Source organism: Zeugodacus cucurbitae, chromosome 4, assembly GCF_028554725.1.
Source record: "Zeugodacus cucurbitae isolate PBARC_wt_2022May chromosome 4, idZeuCucr1.2, whole genome shotgun sequence".
In the NCBI taxonomy this organism is placed as follows: domain Eukaryota; kingdom Metazoa; phylum Arthropoda; class Insecta; order Diptera; family Tephritidae; genus Zeugodacus; species Zeugodacus cucurbitae.
This window is the reverse complement of record NC_071669.1, coordinates 56,614,494-56,631,687: the sequence shown is the minus strand read 5'-3', so window position 1 is coordinate 56,631,687 and position 17,194 is coordinate 56,614,494. Positions and strand designations below refer to the sequence as shown.

General features: G+C 32.9%; 1 protein-coding gene across 10 annotated transcripts in view; it reads left to right on the top strand.

Moving 5' to 3' along the window:
• The window catches only part of LOC105220908 (potassium voltage-gated channel protein Shab), a 199,976-nt gene that overhangs the window by 105,522 nt on the left and 77,260 nt on the right, over window positions 1-17,194 (top strand). For all 10 annotated transcript variants that reach the window (XM_054228690.1, XM_054228686.1, XM_054228685.1 and 7 more), the window contains 2 exons: window positions 8,567-9,070; window positions 10,849-12,328. In XM_054228690.1, the coding sequence (XP_054084665.1) occupies window positions 10,859-12,328 (1,470 nt within the window). In that variant the 5' untranslated portion in view covers window positions 8,567-9,070; window positions 10,849-10,858. The remainder of the gene's footprint in view (window positions 1-8,566; window positions 9,071-10,848; window positions 12,329-17,194) is intronic.

Below are 17,194 nucleotides of genomic sequence, written 5' to 3'. Positions count from 1 at the left end.
TGTGTCTTCGTGCGCAGCAAACAACTTCCCAACTCAACAAGTAGTCTCATGCAATATGCATGCGAGTATATCCACTAGCAAAGCCCTTACATCCGCACTTGTGCAGCACTGAAAAGTACTTGGCAGTAATCATTTTTCACCGCTTTTTATTAGAATATATGTAAAATATGCGCGTTCTGCAACTAATAGCATTTGCATTGTCTTCATAGGTACTTAACGCTATGTGAAGACAATAAACAATGGCTATGCAACACTGGCATTGCACTCGATATACTCGTATGTGCAACAATTTACTGCACTTCCGTTTCTCCTAAAAAGTTCCCTTAAAACTTGTTTTCAACGCTGAAGGTCAAGCTTAGCGCTTTGACTTACTTCTTCAGCTAAACCAAGTTCTGCTACTTCAAAACAAAGCATGTGGGCACTTAGCCGTAAAGCGCATAGATATGCATAGCAATGACGTCACAACTGACTGTGTGGCGCTTCAAGTGGATGTGCTTTGTTTGTGAAGAAACTTTCGACCATATAATAAGTGAAACAAAGAGTAGCTCAAGATATTTGAATAGATCTAATAAAGTTATATGTAAATTTTTATTGTTTTATTAACTTTCAATATCTAGAAATTTTATTAACCCTGTGACAATCAAGTTGGGTCATAAAGAGCCGTATTGTTTATACATTCCGGAATCCCTTTAACCCCATCAGATCAAGGTTTTAAGATAACCCCAGAAAACCAATATGACACACAGCGTTTTTTAAACTTCATCGGATTCGCTTGAAACTCGTTATTCGGTGGTTTTCGGAGTCGCTGATTAGGAGTCCGTTTTTTTTTTTCAAAATTAAAAATGGCGGATCCAATATGGTGGACGTTTTTTGAAAAATCCATCGAAATAGCTTGAATCTCGTTACTCGTGGGTTTTCGGGGTCACAGATTCGGATTCAGCGACCCCAAAAACATATAGCACAGATACTAAGACCCCCAGGTCATAACAACAAAAAACAGTTTGGTTGTGTTATCTAAGAATTGTTGAAAATTTCCGATCAAACAATCCAACAAGAAGAAAGCCGGAAAGGAACAAATTTGAAGATCTTGGCAGTCTGCAAATTTTACTATCAGACAACGAGGTTGTGACTATGACGCATGACGCGACATCATGTTTAACTCGATAATGAAGACTTTTTTCAATTAATTGCGGGCAAAAATGATGGTACCACATCTATCGATATTGACTTTTATTGATCGTTTCGTTTTGTGAAAAAAATTATTATTCAGTGATGGCTTTAGCACCAACTGTAACTTGATATCAATTTGTAGAAATGTCTAATTATAATCTAGTTGAAATAGTAATAATTTGAAAATATTATATTTAGGGTACTCATAACTTGCCATAAAGTTATAAGTCATAAATGAAAATGTTAAACAATACGATAATTATTTGATTCTGTGGAAATAAATTTACTGATTGACTGAAAAACAACGATTTTCAATATTTCCATAAATAGTTATTTCGATGAAAAACACCAAAAAAAAATTTAAAAATATAAAATAATAGATCCGCTTTGCAAGAGTCAACATTAAACCTCATCCTACTAGACTCCAGCGAATTTTACTTCTCGATTTGTTTAAACTATTTCCTTATTTACGGCGGCGATGATGAAGATACAAATGACATTTATGAAAGTTTCTCATTGAGCTTACTTTTTTGTTAAATAGTCGCAGAAGTGTCCACATCGGAGTATCAAAGTCCTTCCAATGGCGACATAACGTACTCGGAAACTTTGATGACAGACGACGAAATGTTCAACGAAATGGTTCACTTTCACCTAGACAAATTCCACCGTATCTTAGCTTATATAAAGGACAGCAGTCTGCCTAACAGAAAGGACGACAGTATATTTAATACAAATTGTAGTGGAGCAGAGCTTCCAATAGATGTGAAACTAAAAATCCTAAAAAACTATTTGTTATTTAGAATGGGCTCTCGCAATGATAGATTATTCTTTCGTAGGGTTGTTATACTCTTTGGTGTGGACGATATGTGCACTATACTTAATGTAACTAGGCGGGTATTTAAGTAAATATTGTGATTAAATTAAAAGTTTTTGCTTGGGTCAAAAGAAAAAAAACACAAATTAATAGTAATGAGAAATCAATTATGTACAACGAACAGCACATATAGCGCAGTTGTAAATGCGCAAATTTATTTTTCTATGCAATCCAACAACATTGCAGTGTAAAAGTTGAAGACTTTATGATTTTAGGACACTTTATGTCAACTTGTGAGTACCTCAATTGAGTTCTCTAAACCATAAAAATCAATGGAGCTCAGTTCCGGAAAATATGAAAGATATGCCAATGAATCAAAAAGTCTTTGACATCGTTTTTATTGATTTTTGAAACTTTCACAATTGTGAGCTTGTTCGATGTTACTTTCAATCAACTTGATCTTTGGCTAATCTAAAAATATCAGATTTCGTACGCCCTGGAGATCTCAATTGGCTTATAAAAATTCGCAAACCACTCAAGAATAGTTACTCTTCCTGATGCAGATCCCACTTTTGGTATTAACATCATTTTTTCATAAATATTAGGCCAAACTGCCTTCATTTAAAATGCTATATCTCACGAACTATTTATCAAGTTCTAACTACAAAACATATGGATTCAATACAAGTGACGTCATCTCATAAAAACTTTTCAAACTTTTCGGTTCGCCAAAGAAATCCATTAGAATCGTGGATATAGATCCGAAGTTTTCAACTTCATAGACTTATATGAATCTTAAAATTTATTATTTGATTGGAAATATAAACGCCTCACTTTTGCAATATCTTTCACCATGATCACATATTATTATCTCTATCGATGACTTATTTGTATAAAAACTAATACTAAAACTAACAAATGTTTTATACAGCTGCAAAAGAAATATTCAAAAAAATTTAATACTTTCATTGATGCTTATGGACCCAATCATGTATGTATGTAATTGGCGTTGAACCGTTTAGCCGATTATAGCCGAATCGATGAGAGCGCGCCACTCCTATCTTTCCTTCGCAGTTCGACGCCAATTGAAGATTCCAAGTGTAACCAGGTCGCCCTCGGCCTGGTCCCTCCAACGGAGTGGAAGCTTTCCCCTTCCTCGGCTTCCTCCGGCGGGTACTGCATTGAATACTTTCAGAGCTGGTGTTTTTTGTCCATTCGGACAACATGACCTAGCCAGCGTAGCCGTTGTCTTTTTATTCGCTGAACTATGTCAATGTCGGCGTATAACTCGTACAGCTCATCGTTCCATCGTCTGCGGTATTCGCCGTTGCCAATGTTCTGAGGACCATAAATCTTGTGCAAAACCTTTCTCTCGAAAACTCCCAGTGTCGTCTTATCTGATGTTGATATCGTTCAAGCTTCAGCACCATAGGATGGGAATGATGGGGGACTAGTAGAGTTTAGTTTCTATTCGTCGAGAGAGGACTATACTTTTCAATTGGCTACTCAATCCAAAGTAGCACCTGTTGGCAAGAGTGATTCTGCGCTGGATTTCGAGGCTGACATTGTTGGAGTTGTTGATAATCATATTAGTGTATTCAAGAGCTTTTGTGAAAACAGAAGAGTATATAGAACTCAGTCCTGAAATATCGGTACTTCAATTATTGCAGAAACCTGGACATTTTTCTGTAAAGTTGAAACCCGCAAGATTGCTTCTATATGAACTTATTGTGCCATTTGGCTCCTAATATCTCGTCAATGGCAAGGAAAATACACACATATTGAGAGAGGTAGTATCAATGGTTCTGCTTAACGACAGTTGATTGTGCTGGTAATTTCATGAAAGTCTCAAATACTTTGACGTCTCACTAAAGTGTTGTAGAATCACGTATAATTATATGCGATATTTTCTAATCAGTCAATTATTATTATAAATCCATGCACTAAACCCATATAAATGTATAGCCATAAAGCGACTAAAATCAAACTTAGGCCATTTAAGGCAAGCAAAGAGGTGCTCCACCAACGCCTACACTGATTTACCAATAATAATAATACAAATGCTAACAACAACAACAACAAAGCGATTTACACAAAATGTCTACTACTTGAAAATGCCAAACTGTAATAACTATGAAGATTCAAATGAAATTGGCTTATTGTTCATATGAAATACCTAACTGTAACTGTAACTGTATTGCTATTATTGTTGTTTTGTTATTACTGTTATTGTTTAATAGGTTTCATACAAAATGTCTAGTTGCTTTGACGCTGATTGACATTGGCACTGCCACAGTCAGTCAAGTCAAGTAGTGTGGTAGATTGGCTGCGCCTACTATGGCTTCGAACGAAGACGACCATTCAAAATTATTGACCAAAAGCTTAAAATATTTAATACACAAGTATTGGTGTACACTTGAGACTTGTGGATAAGAGTGAAGGTCGCCTGTGGTTAATCGTAGCTGTGTAATTTGCCAAAGCCATAACAATCACAGCTTGAAAAGTGCACGGGTGCTTGAGAGATTGTTCGATAATAACAATAGTCACTGAGTGGTGAGAGTGTGGAGGGTGTGGAGGGTGTGAAGGGTGTGAAGGGTGTGGAGACGGTGTGAGGAAGGTGTCTGGAGTGTGTTTGGAGGGTATTTGGAGGGTATTTGAAGAGTGTATTCGCGCCAGTATTGGTTTGAGGCAACACAATAACATTGAAAAGCACAATATTAGCGAAAACTTGGACGCTTCAAAGCTTAAATTACTGACATAAATTTGTTGTTACACACACATACAAACATATATATACATACATAAATACAAATCGTAGCAATTTGGTAGCTATTAAAGGTGAATCTATTTGTATATGGTATGTTGTTGGCTCATGAGCAGACATTTTGTTGTTTTGTAGTGAAATTCTTGCGCTTCAATGAGCTTAAATTTTTACTCAAGCACACACAAACATATGTATATCTGCATGTCCGTAATTTAGTGTGTTGCAAAGAATTATTGTTTGCAGTTATGTTAACCTTGTGAATTTGTAAATGAGTAGTCGTAAATACGAATAGCTTTGCTCCATTTTGTAACGGAAGTGCAACGCCCAATTGTTAGTTTCGTGCTGTTTCCGTTAGCGGCCGTTACTCGCCAACACCAACACCAACACCACCACCTCCCAGGCGTGCTTTGGCAAGCAAAATGTTGTTATTACTTAACTACCATTGTACAGTCGTTGTTATAAATGAGCGTCTAGCCCAAATCGCACCTCGGCTGTCAGTTTAACACACACACACTCACATGCTTACACTCATATGATATATATTAGCATATACACATGTATGTTTGTGTGTAAAATCATGTCTGCTGTGCATTTAGTTTACATTTTAGCTTGATTACCATCATATTTTAGCAGTTTACAGTTTTCCTTAACCTTTGACGTACTTATCATTTGCACTGACAATGTGTTTCTGTGGGGCTTAGCACGATTGCATACTGCAACATTTTACCTTAAAAGCATTTGCATATGTATGTGCTACTATTTTATTAAGCACATTCATGCCATCAGTTATTCTGTTGGACTAAGTAAATGTGTGTGCATATATTAGCTGGTTGAGCATGTCAGTAGGAAAAATAGGATTTATATGTATAGTAATATAAATATTTTTTCTATGCTTTTTCTATCATTTTTAACAATATTTGTTTTAATTTGTACTAAAATTTATTAAAATAAAATATTAAAACTATTTAAAAATATTTTACTACTTTTTATTGAATTTAAAAAAATGTTAAGGTAAATATATGTATATACCATAAGATATCTTCAGGTAAATTAATAAAGTTTTTTTACATATTTCTAAAAAATATTAAAATAATTTTAAAAATAATATGTATAATTAAATGATTTAAAAAAATATTGCAAAATTTTTTCCTTAAATTTCCAGCATGGCATTTAAGATATATGTATTTCATGAAAAAAATATTAAGGGTTTAGGGGTGGTCAGACACACGAAAAAATGAGAATTTTCAGTTTTTTTGTTTTTTGCTATTAAATCATGTTATTTTACAAAACTAATAATATGGCTTTATCACATAAGGTTTTGACCTGAAGTTGCGAAAATTTGAAAAAAAAATATAGATTCCAAAGATTTAGCTGTCTGTGTTGACCCCGTTTCAAAAAAAGGTCCTTGCGGTGACAATCATCAATCCTTGGAGATTCATCTAAAATCAATCGGATGAAAAAAATTAGTTTTATAAATAGATAATTCTGGGCCTGATCCGAAGCTTTTTTTTCAAAATTAACAAAATGGCGACCTCAGGAAATTGTTTTTTTAGATTTTCGGAAAAAAATCGAAATTGTTGGAAAAAAATCCTTCGATCAGGCCTGAGTTTATTATGTATTCTAAAAGCTGTATGCATTTCATTAAAATCTACTTAGCGGTTATCGAGTTACAGTTGTCACCAGTTCAAAAATCATAGCTTTGAGATAAACGCATTTAAAGTTTCACACTAGCGTATTGGAGAGCCTGAACGTTCTTTGTTATTTGTCGAATAACTCGAAAAGTAATTATCGGAAATTTTTTTATATAAAATTTAACAAAATTGCAAAAAAACAAAAAATTGATTTTTTGAAAATCCTGACTACCCCTAATTTAAAAAATAATAGGTAAACTTAAATTATTTAAAAAAAAATTACAAAATTGTTACATCAAATTTCCCACATGGAACTTAAGATATATTTCTATCAATTTTGAAGATATTTATTTTAAACAAAATTTAAATATTAATAAAAAAATTATAATTCAAATATTTTATTTAAAATATATATTTTTTTAAATTTCATAATATTTCCTACATGGCACTTAAGATATATTCCTATAATTTTTCAAAATATTTATTCAAGAAACTGCTAATTTATTAAAAAACACAAATTTCAATTTTGGCTTCCGCAATTCCTATATGGCACTTAAGATATATTTTTATCAATTCTACAAATATTTTATTTTTTGTTTTTATTTGTTATATTTATTTTTAAAAATATTTAAACAATTAAAAAAAATTATATTTCAAATAATGAAATTATATTATTATCAAATTATATTTCAAATAATTTTTTTTAAATATTTTATTGAAAGTAAATTTTTAAAATTTTTATAACAAATTTCTTACACGGCATTTAAGATACATTTTAATAAATTTATAATATATATATTTATTTTAAAAATATTTAAATATTAAAAAAAATGTTGAAAACTTCTTAACAAATTTCCTACAGGGCACTTAAGATAAGTCACTGGTCAGTTGAAAGCATATGCTGCAAATGCTTAGTTCCTCCAAAACCTTGCATAAAGTCATCCATTGCACTCACACTTGCATTTTTAGTAAGAGAATTTTATATTTGAGCTTACTATTGCATTTGCATTTGCTTATAAATATTTAAAAAATCGAGTATTTTGCTTATTTCACAAATTCATCGGAAAATGGATACATAGAAAGTTTATATAAAAGACTGAATACATTCGTTTCTGCGAATTAGGGCTAACTTGGAAGCCATTGATATGCATATACTTATTTGATTGAATTATTCAAATGAAATATTACTCATACGCAGTGGTGCACATTTATATGCACTTGCAAAACAGAACTGATTCAGCCTGATTGATTTTGGAAAATATAATAATTTGTATGCAAATATAACGATTGATAAATTGTAATCCAATTTAGCAACATATCATTTTGATTTGCTATAAGGTTTCATCGCTCTAAATGGCATAAATAGGGTAAAGGAAAACTGCTAGATTGATGTGTTGGAACTCCAAGATACGCCATAAACTGTGTCTTAAAGTAAAGAGCATTTTGAGCAGGTTTCTATAGCAACCCCTGTCATCTACAGCGTTGCTGAAACTGACCAAGCGTCGCTCCTAAAGAATCACATATAACTTTACCACTTTTATTAGAGTATTCTTAGGTATCCTAAACAAGATATAAGGGCAGCTAACAAATAGGACCTAGGCCAATAATCCTATATTAAATTGTTTTGCCTCCCATATTTAATACAACAAATAGTAATTCTGAAATAAATTTCGTAATTTATTCCCTTTTCAAAATGAAAATAGACACTTTGGCATTGTAGGGAAGAAAATTTTTTTTCCTAATGGATTCTGAATAAGTTAGAGAGGTGAGGTGGTTTTGATCAATATATTGGTTTTCTTTGGTCTATTCCACATAATAGTTGATATAGAAAAGTAAAGAATTATCTGCTACTCTGAAACAAATAGATTATAAGGTAAAGTCTGAAAATATTTTCGTTCAATCTCGAAAAAAAATTATAAAAATATCGAATTTTCTTCTGTATAAAAATATTCAATTTAATGATAAAATAAATAGGCTTATCTCATAACCAAATAAATGTCACTAATGTCATAAATCTAACATTTATTGCAATTTTAATCGAATAATAATAAAAAAGTATCATAAATTCAACACTACACTGAAATTATAAATATATTAATATCTCACCAACAATAATAACAACAATATTTGATTAAAAGCCATGACCAAATATTTATCTAAATAATCTTATCCTCCACTTTCTTTCAGATACCGCTACAACTATAGCCGCTAGCATACATACATACAACCCGATATACAGACAGACATATATTGATTTGATTCGATTGTCATCATTAAGTGCTATTCACATTGATAAGCTGCCAAAAATTAGTAGAATACGCGCCGTTGTGATACATAAATGTGAAAAGTGCGAAAACGATTTAGTATGAATAGTTGACTGACAGCGCATTGAACGGACACACGTCTACACATATACATTTATAGTAGAGTATTTGAGAGCCAGAGGAACTCAATAAGCTGTGATTCAAGGAACAAAAGACATGAGGAGTGGCCGCTGCTCAACACAAACGAATAGTTTCAAAGTGCTTAATACCGTTATTACTACAGAGCATTTACGTGGTGAATTGAGATCTTAAACAGTTGCAAATATTTTGTTTGCATCGATTTGAAAGCTGTAGACGCAACGGAAGTCAAAAAATTCATTCATTTGAAATTGTGAGACTATAATAACAAAATTGATGCAATGTAGCGGTGAGTTTACTTCAAATATTGTCAATATTATTGAAATTAGATCAAAATGTTTTTTATCATTAATTACTTTAATAACTACAAACTGAATACGATTTTCAAGCTTAAAACAAAATTAAAATTAAAAAAAAATTGTCTTCCATGGCTTATGGTCACTAGATCTAGGAAGGTGGTTGTGTTGCGTAATGACAGAAAATATTTCCGTAATAATTTTTAGGGATACTGTCAAATTGCCACAGTCCAAGGTCGGATAAAAATCCGAGTCCGTTCTAATTACCAACTATCTTGGAATCGTGGAATGGAATTATTAAGACTTGATTTTATCGATTTCCATTCAGAATCGCTTACCAAATCTTTTTAACACTACTTTATATAGAAAGCATAAACCCAATCTAATCCACAGCGTTTTGAAGTTAATTAGCTTTAGTTCGAATGTGCTTCTCACATCCAGATGCGATCGCGACCAGCTATTTGAATAGCAACAAACTAAGAAACAATCTTTCCACCGGTTTTCCTAAATTTATTGCTAACATCCACTGTTCCAGGATCAGAAGATTAGGTTACACCTTTATTTTTCCCGATCAAACACTAGCTCAAAGCAAGATAAAAGAGAACTCTGATATCTAATGTTCTTTCAGGAGAGATTCGTAATTACCTCTATACTTATATTAATTGTCAGAGTAGTTCTCAAAAAAAAATTAGAAAAAAATCAATTTTCTTAAAATCGTAGTCATCTGCTGATCTTGAGTTCATTTCCGACCTCAAAATAAAGGACAGATCGCACCCCACAAAATAATGAAATTCTGATTCACGGAAATATAATATCTTCGATCAAATAGATCCAAATCCGGAAACACTGGTATTGAGTTCTTGGAGAGTAGATTCTGAAACAATTATCCCAAAGTACAAAGATAGAGATAATTGATTATCGGATTTTCTTTCCTGCTAAATATTCAAAACTTGTAACTTCGATACAAAAATATCAGTCATATCCCTTTCCTTCTTTCTATAACGGTTTGAATGATATTACATAGGTGTGGTCTGGTCTGAAGGATAAGAGACTGCTTATCGACAGCTGATCCTAAAATAACTTCAGGAGAGATTCGTATTTACCTCTATACTTATATTAATTGTCAGAGTAGTTCTCAAAATAATTAGAAATAAAACTCAATTTTCTTATAAATCCAAGTCATCTGCTGATCTTGTGTTCATTTCCGACCTCAAAATAAAGGACAGATCGCACCCCACCAAATAATGAAATTCTGATGCATGGAAATATAATATCTTCGATCAAATAGATCCAAATCTGGAAACACTGGTATTGAGATCTTGGAGAGTAGATGCTGAAACAATTATCCCAAAGTACAAAGATAGAGGTAATTGATTATCGGATATTTTTTTTTCTGTTAAATATTCAAAACTTGGAACGTCGAAACAGAAATATCAGTCATATATCTTTCCTTCTTTCTATAATGGTCTGAATGATTTTACATAGGTGTGGTCTGGTCTGAAGGATAAGAGACTGCTTATCGACAGCTGATCCTAAAATAACTCACACCTCTAACTTTTGCTAATATCATTCGCAATAGTCGAATTAAGGTCCTGAAGTATTCAATCCTAGATATGTTGGAGATCGCACACCGATTTCAGTCGGGGCCGATTTAACTCTATTTACTTGTATGAAAGATTCAGGCTGAATTTAGGACTATCATTACTATTCCAAATGTAATCATTACCTCATATCAGTATTTTATTGTTATGTTCTCTTTATTTTCTTACAGTGGCGGACTTATGGTCGGCGAACGCGATAGAGACCGTGATACGGTACGCTGGGAAACGGGTGATGCAACACCGCCCCAATTTAATAATGGAGGTATGCAAATGGTCGGACAATTGCATGGTGGACAGGCTGCTAGCCAACAACAACAGCAAAAACAACAACAGTCGCAACGTGATCTACAGCTACAACAGCAACAGCAACAACAACAATTGCAACTGCAACAGCAGCAACAACAAATATTGCAACAGCAACAACAACAACAACAGACCAGTAACTGGATTGAAACCGAAACGCTTGGTCGCAACCCGGCAACTGGATCGGCCAGTGCCATTGGCAACATCGGTCACATCCAAGCGCCGGGTTACGGCATTGGTGTCGGCATCGGAATCGACGTCACACACGAACCGAGCGACAACAACGATAATCAAGCCTACTACGATACAAGCGGTAATGTCGATTGGGTCCGAGCGATGGGAACCGGTGGAGCTAGTTCATTTGGTTGCGGCACTGGAGCTGTCCCAACAACTGGCAATCTTGCTTATAACAATGACACAACTGCTACGGCTGCCGGCGCAGTCAACATCAGTCAACGTAATCTCAACAATATCGCCGGCGGAGGTGGAGGTGGAGGCGGTGGCAGCATTGGAAACTTGGACTATGCTGATGGCGGCAGCATTACTGGCGCATCCGCCACAACCACGCACACTGCCGGCGGTCCTATGGGCAATGGCGGTATCGGCGGTGTCGGCGGCATGGTCGGCGGTGGTAGTCAAAATATCGTCGGCATTGGCGGTGCCAGCACCGGTGCTGGCAGTACCGGCGCTGTTGGCAAAGAAGTACGATACGCTCCATTCCCGATACCATCACCGACACATTCGAATCCGACAACTTCCCAGCTGCACGGCAGCATGGGTGCGGGCGCATTGCAACGCGCACATTCCAGATCCATGTCCTCCATACCACCGCCCGAACCCTTTATGATAGCGCAATCGAAGCAAATGAATAGTCGCGTCTCCATCAATGTTGGCGGTGTCAAGCATGAGGTATTGTGGCGTACGCTCGAACGATTGCCGCACACACGTTTAGGTCGTCTACGTGAATGTACCACACACGAAGCTATCATTGAACTATGCGACGATTATTCAATTGTCGACAACGAGTACTTCTTCGATCGACATCCGAAGAGTTTCAGTTCCATATTAAATTTCTATCGCACTGGTAAATTGCACATCGTCGACGAGATGTGCGTACTGGCATTTAGTGATGATCTCGAGTACTGGGGAGTTGATGAGCTGTATCTGGAGTCCTGCTGTCAGCACAAGTACCATCAGCGCAAGGAGAACGTGCACGAGGAGATGCGCAAAGAGGCTGAATCGTTGCGACAACGTGACGAAGAGGAATTCGGCGAAGGCAAATGTGCCGAATATCAAAAGTACTTGTGGGAGCTGCTCGAGAAACCGAACACCAGCTTCGCTGCGCGGGTAAGTTGAAAGTTGTACTGGTAACTGTTTGTTTATTGATCTACATATATATTTTATAAATATATATATATATGTATAATTAAAACTACGTATGTATATCTCTTCTGGCCAAAATAATAACCGAATAATATTTAACTACAACTTTAGTAAGTCCCGTTTTTGGAAGCGAAAATGTTTTTGTTGTTGTCAGTAAATTTCTTGTATTCTATTATTTATATTTCTTATTGCTATTTTCTCAGTAATATATTTAATTATAATAATTTATTTCTTATTTAATTGTTTTATATTTGTTAAGTTTCTCATTTTCTTTAATTCTATTGTGTTTCACATAACTTTAAGCAATATCATCGCATTTATTTATTTAAGTACTTTACATCAACTATATATTCACATATACATATTCATAAGCATACATCTTAAGCGATAGATTTATTCGTGTTTGAATTGAAATCAAGCAAACTCAAGCTCAAGGCTCAAGCTCTAAAGGTTTTGTTAAAGTGTCTAAGTGTTATGAACAATCAAATTAGAAAAGCTATTTTAAGTCTTCAAAAACATTAGTCAAAGTGAAAATTCAGTTAATTTAATCGAATTTTAAAGTATGGAGATATAATTCTTGCCAATCCGTCCCATCTGCCACCCTGGTAGAACCATGTAACCTTTATCAAAATGTCTATTTATTATTAAAAAGCTTAGTACATATACTACATGTTTGTAAATCAACTGTACTCAAAACTGTAATCCATTCCGTAAATTCTTCCTTGATATCATAGTCAGTCTAGTAAAACTCTCTCTTACTTTTAAAAGTGCAGTCAAAGCTAAAGAGATTGCAGTCATATCATCTGATTGAGAACGAGTCAGAGGACGATTGTTTTAAGAATTACTGATCTATGATCGGTACTAGTGTGAGTCCACTGCGTGATCGGAAGATCCTTTTAACCAGGGATGAATCATAAATCAATAGTACTCAAAACTGAGATCCATTCCATAAATTCTCTCTCTTAAAAATGAAATCAAAGCTAAAGAGATTCCAAGGAAAAGCACTCTTAACTCATATCATCTGACTGAGAAAGAGTCGAAGGTCGATTTTTTTCAGAATTACTGTTCTAAGATCGCTCCTATCGGATGTCCACTGCGTAATCGAGAGATCCCTCTTATCAGTTTTGAATCGTAAAGAATCCAGTGTCCCCTTTCGCGTTTTCTTATATTTACGGGTTTTAGTAACGTATTAAGTCTTTTGCCCCTGAGCATCCTCCAAGAAAGCTTATAAATATTATCGAATGTTAAATGACGAAGTTGTCCGAAGAAGTCTGGGTAGATTGAATGCTCTCTTTTAAGAGATTTATGTATAAGCGCTTTGGATGTCAAGTCTTCAGCCAACCGAATGACCTCACTGTCACCGAAATTAACCGGAAAGTCTAAAAGTCTTAGCGAATATTATATGTCAAAGTTGTCCGAAGAATGCTGGGTCGAATTCCTTCATATCTCCTCTCTTTTAAGAGATTAAGGTTTAAACGCTTTGGATGTGAAGTCTTCAGCCATCCGGATGACCTCAGTGTCATCGAAATTAACCGTCCTATTCGCAGAACTGCTTTATTTTCAAAGAGAACAAAGAGATAATATTATCAAACAAAAGCACGACTATTAATCGACCTATTTATAAGGTCATCAAAGAATCCTAAGTCTATGCTCTCCTAAAATAATATAAATTTTCTCTGAGAAGTGAAGTAAAAAAGAAAAAGCACTATTGACTCGATTATCATCAGACTGGGAACGATTCGGAAGTAGATTGTTTAAAGATCCCCTGCGTGATCGTAAGATCCTTCTAACCAGGGTTGAATCATACAAGTACCAGCTCACGTTTTCTATTGGAAGTTTCGATTCTACTCTAGATATACGGGTTTTAGTAATCATTTAAGTCCATTGCCCCTTTTTCAGCCATGCGGAAAGTCTAAATATCTTAACGAATGTTAAATATCGGGTTTGTCTGAAGAAGGCTGCATAGAATTTCTTTATGTCTGTTCATTTTTACGAGAATAAGATGTATATGATTGTTTTGGAAAGCCACTTCTAAAGTAATCATTTCAAAAGCTATTAGAGCTGCACAGAATTCGATTATTTTCGAAGCTAAATGAGAGATTATGCTATCTAACAAATTTAACAACGCCTAATTCTCTCAAATTCTTCCACCTAAAATCAATGTTTAAAAGAGCTAAACCTTCTGTGTCCCACTAATGTACTATTTGAATATAGCGAAGAACCTTTTGAACTAAACACTGTAACTTAACACTTTAATTGAACCTTAAAGCTATAAAAAAACTATCATTCTTTTGCATTAAAACCAAAAAAATAAAAAACCAACAAACTAAATCTTATCGCTTAAGACAATCAACTACACAATGAAAGCTGTAAATTTCTGCCTCAGTCATCACAGTCGAATAGTCGAATCACATATAGTAAATATCACTTTTTATCACTTATTTACTATTATACTCTGCTTTATGACTACAAAACAATAAAAGAAAAAAAACTACAAGCATACAATATATAATAGATATGCCATGTTTAAGAACTCATTGGACAAGATATATATTTATACATACATGCCTACATGTTGAAATTGATGTTTCTCGGCTTTGTTGTGTTTGTTGTGCAATAAATATGGCAAACCGTTATATAAGTTACTTTTACTATAGCAAAAAATCAAAAAGAAATATATATTCTATCGATTTGTTAACTTCTTATTGTCAAACTTCTAACTATCAATGCTGCAAGAATATAATAATTTCCACCATTTTGAAAATCGGACAAAAAAAATTCGCTAAAAATGCGCGCTGTAAATAAAAGCAACTGTTTATTTTGAAATATACATATATATAATACTTGCAACCGCAATTTTTTAATGGCCGCTTACATTTCCATTACGTATTTTCAACGTTTAATGTTAGTGTGACGTGAAGAGTTGAAAGGTGTCAAGCATACATACATATACTCGTACGTTAGCATATGCCGTTGCCAGTTCACTTTTTATGAAATGTTCAATATGTGTGTTGTTGTCGTTGTTGTGTTTTTTACAACGCAAGCCATTTTGAAAATATGCATATATCGAATATATACAACTAAGTGTATCTTTGCTGCTAAACTGCTGCTTCATTTGCATTACCGGCTGGAGAGTTTTGCGAAATGGCCAAGAGAACGTAATAAATAACTTTTATACTATATATGTAAATATATGTATGTGTTGTTTTGAAGTCCTTTTATTATATATACATACATATATAAAGTTTCTAACTGGCGTTATATTTTTGATGTGCTTCAAGTATGCCTACATACACATTTTCAAAATAATTTGCATACTCGTACTGTTGAGTGACGTAAATTCTAAACTCTCCAAAAAGACAGTACCGTTAGAGCGTGAAATGTCATTTTGACGTATGCAGATGACATAGCAAATCGGTGTTAATTTAGTTTAAAAATAAAATACAAAAAACTCCAAGCTAACGGCAGCTAACAAGCCTGGAAACCTCCTGCTTAAGAATCTCATAGTTCCTAACCTACAACTGTCCATATGATTTCTCATCATTGTATTTTTGTGTATTTTTCTGTGTTTTCATTTCGTTCTTCTCGTTAAATGTTGTAAAATATTTTCGAATTTTTTTTATTTATATATATATTTTTTTTTTAATAAAAAAAAAATTAAATTTTTTTTCAAAAAATTTTTTTTTTTTAATTTTTTAAAAGTTTTTTTTTCAAAATAAACAAAAAAATTTGCAAAAAAAAATTTTTATATAATTCAAGAAAAAAGAAAATTTTTTTTATTAAAAAAAAATAATTTTTTTATTTCAAAAACAAAAAAAAATGCAAAAACAATTTTATTTTTTTTAATTTTTCAAAAACACTTTTTTTTAAATATACAAAAAAAATTTGCATAAAATAATGTTTACTACAATTCAGGAAAAAAAAGGAATTTTTTTATTAAAAAAAAAAATGTTTCAAAAACATTTTTTTTTACTTTTAAAAAAATTTTTTTTCCAAAATAAACAAAAAAATTTGCAAAAAATAATGTTTACTAAAATTCAAGAAAAAAAATTTCTTTTATTAAAAAATTTTTAATTTTTTTTTTAAACAAAAAACAATTTTATTTTTTTAATTTTTCAAAAGTATTTTTTTTTTTCAAAATCAGCAAAAAATTTTGCAAAAAATAATGTGTATTAAAATTTGATTCGATTTTATTAAAAAAATTAAATTTTCAAAAACAATTTTTTTTTAATTTTCAAAAGTTTTTTTTTCAAAATAAACAAAAAAAATTGCGAAAATAATGTTTACTAAAAGTATATTTGTTATTTGTTTTTTTTTTTTTGTTCAAAAATATAATTTTTCTTTTCTTAATTTTTTTTTAATATTTTTTCTTCATTTTTTTTATATTTTTTTACAATAAAAAATTTTGTTGTCCACTTTTTCAAACAAAAAAATATTATTTCCGTGTCTTTAAAGTACTTCTTTTTCTAGGCTAACAAATTCGTAAACTGTGTATTCAGTTGTGTTTGTTTTTTTCACTAGTCCGCCAAGAGATGCAATGTGGAAGTAAATAGCTAGAATTTGAACAACTAATCAATATAAATATATATATAAATATTTAATTTTTACTAATTACTTTTCTATTAATCTAATTATACACACAGCACGTGCGATAAACGTTCAAGTGTTGATGCTTTGCAAAAACAAAAACAAAAAGCTAATAATATGTATATCTTACTAAAAAAATATATATTTATGAAAAAAAACCAAATACGAACCAATAACCATGTTTGGGAATGGGCAATAAGCGATATGACCAGGCGGCAGGTGTGCTGTAGAAATCCTCGAAAT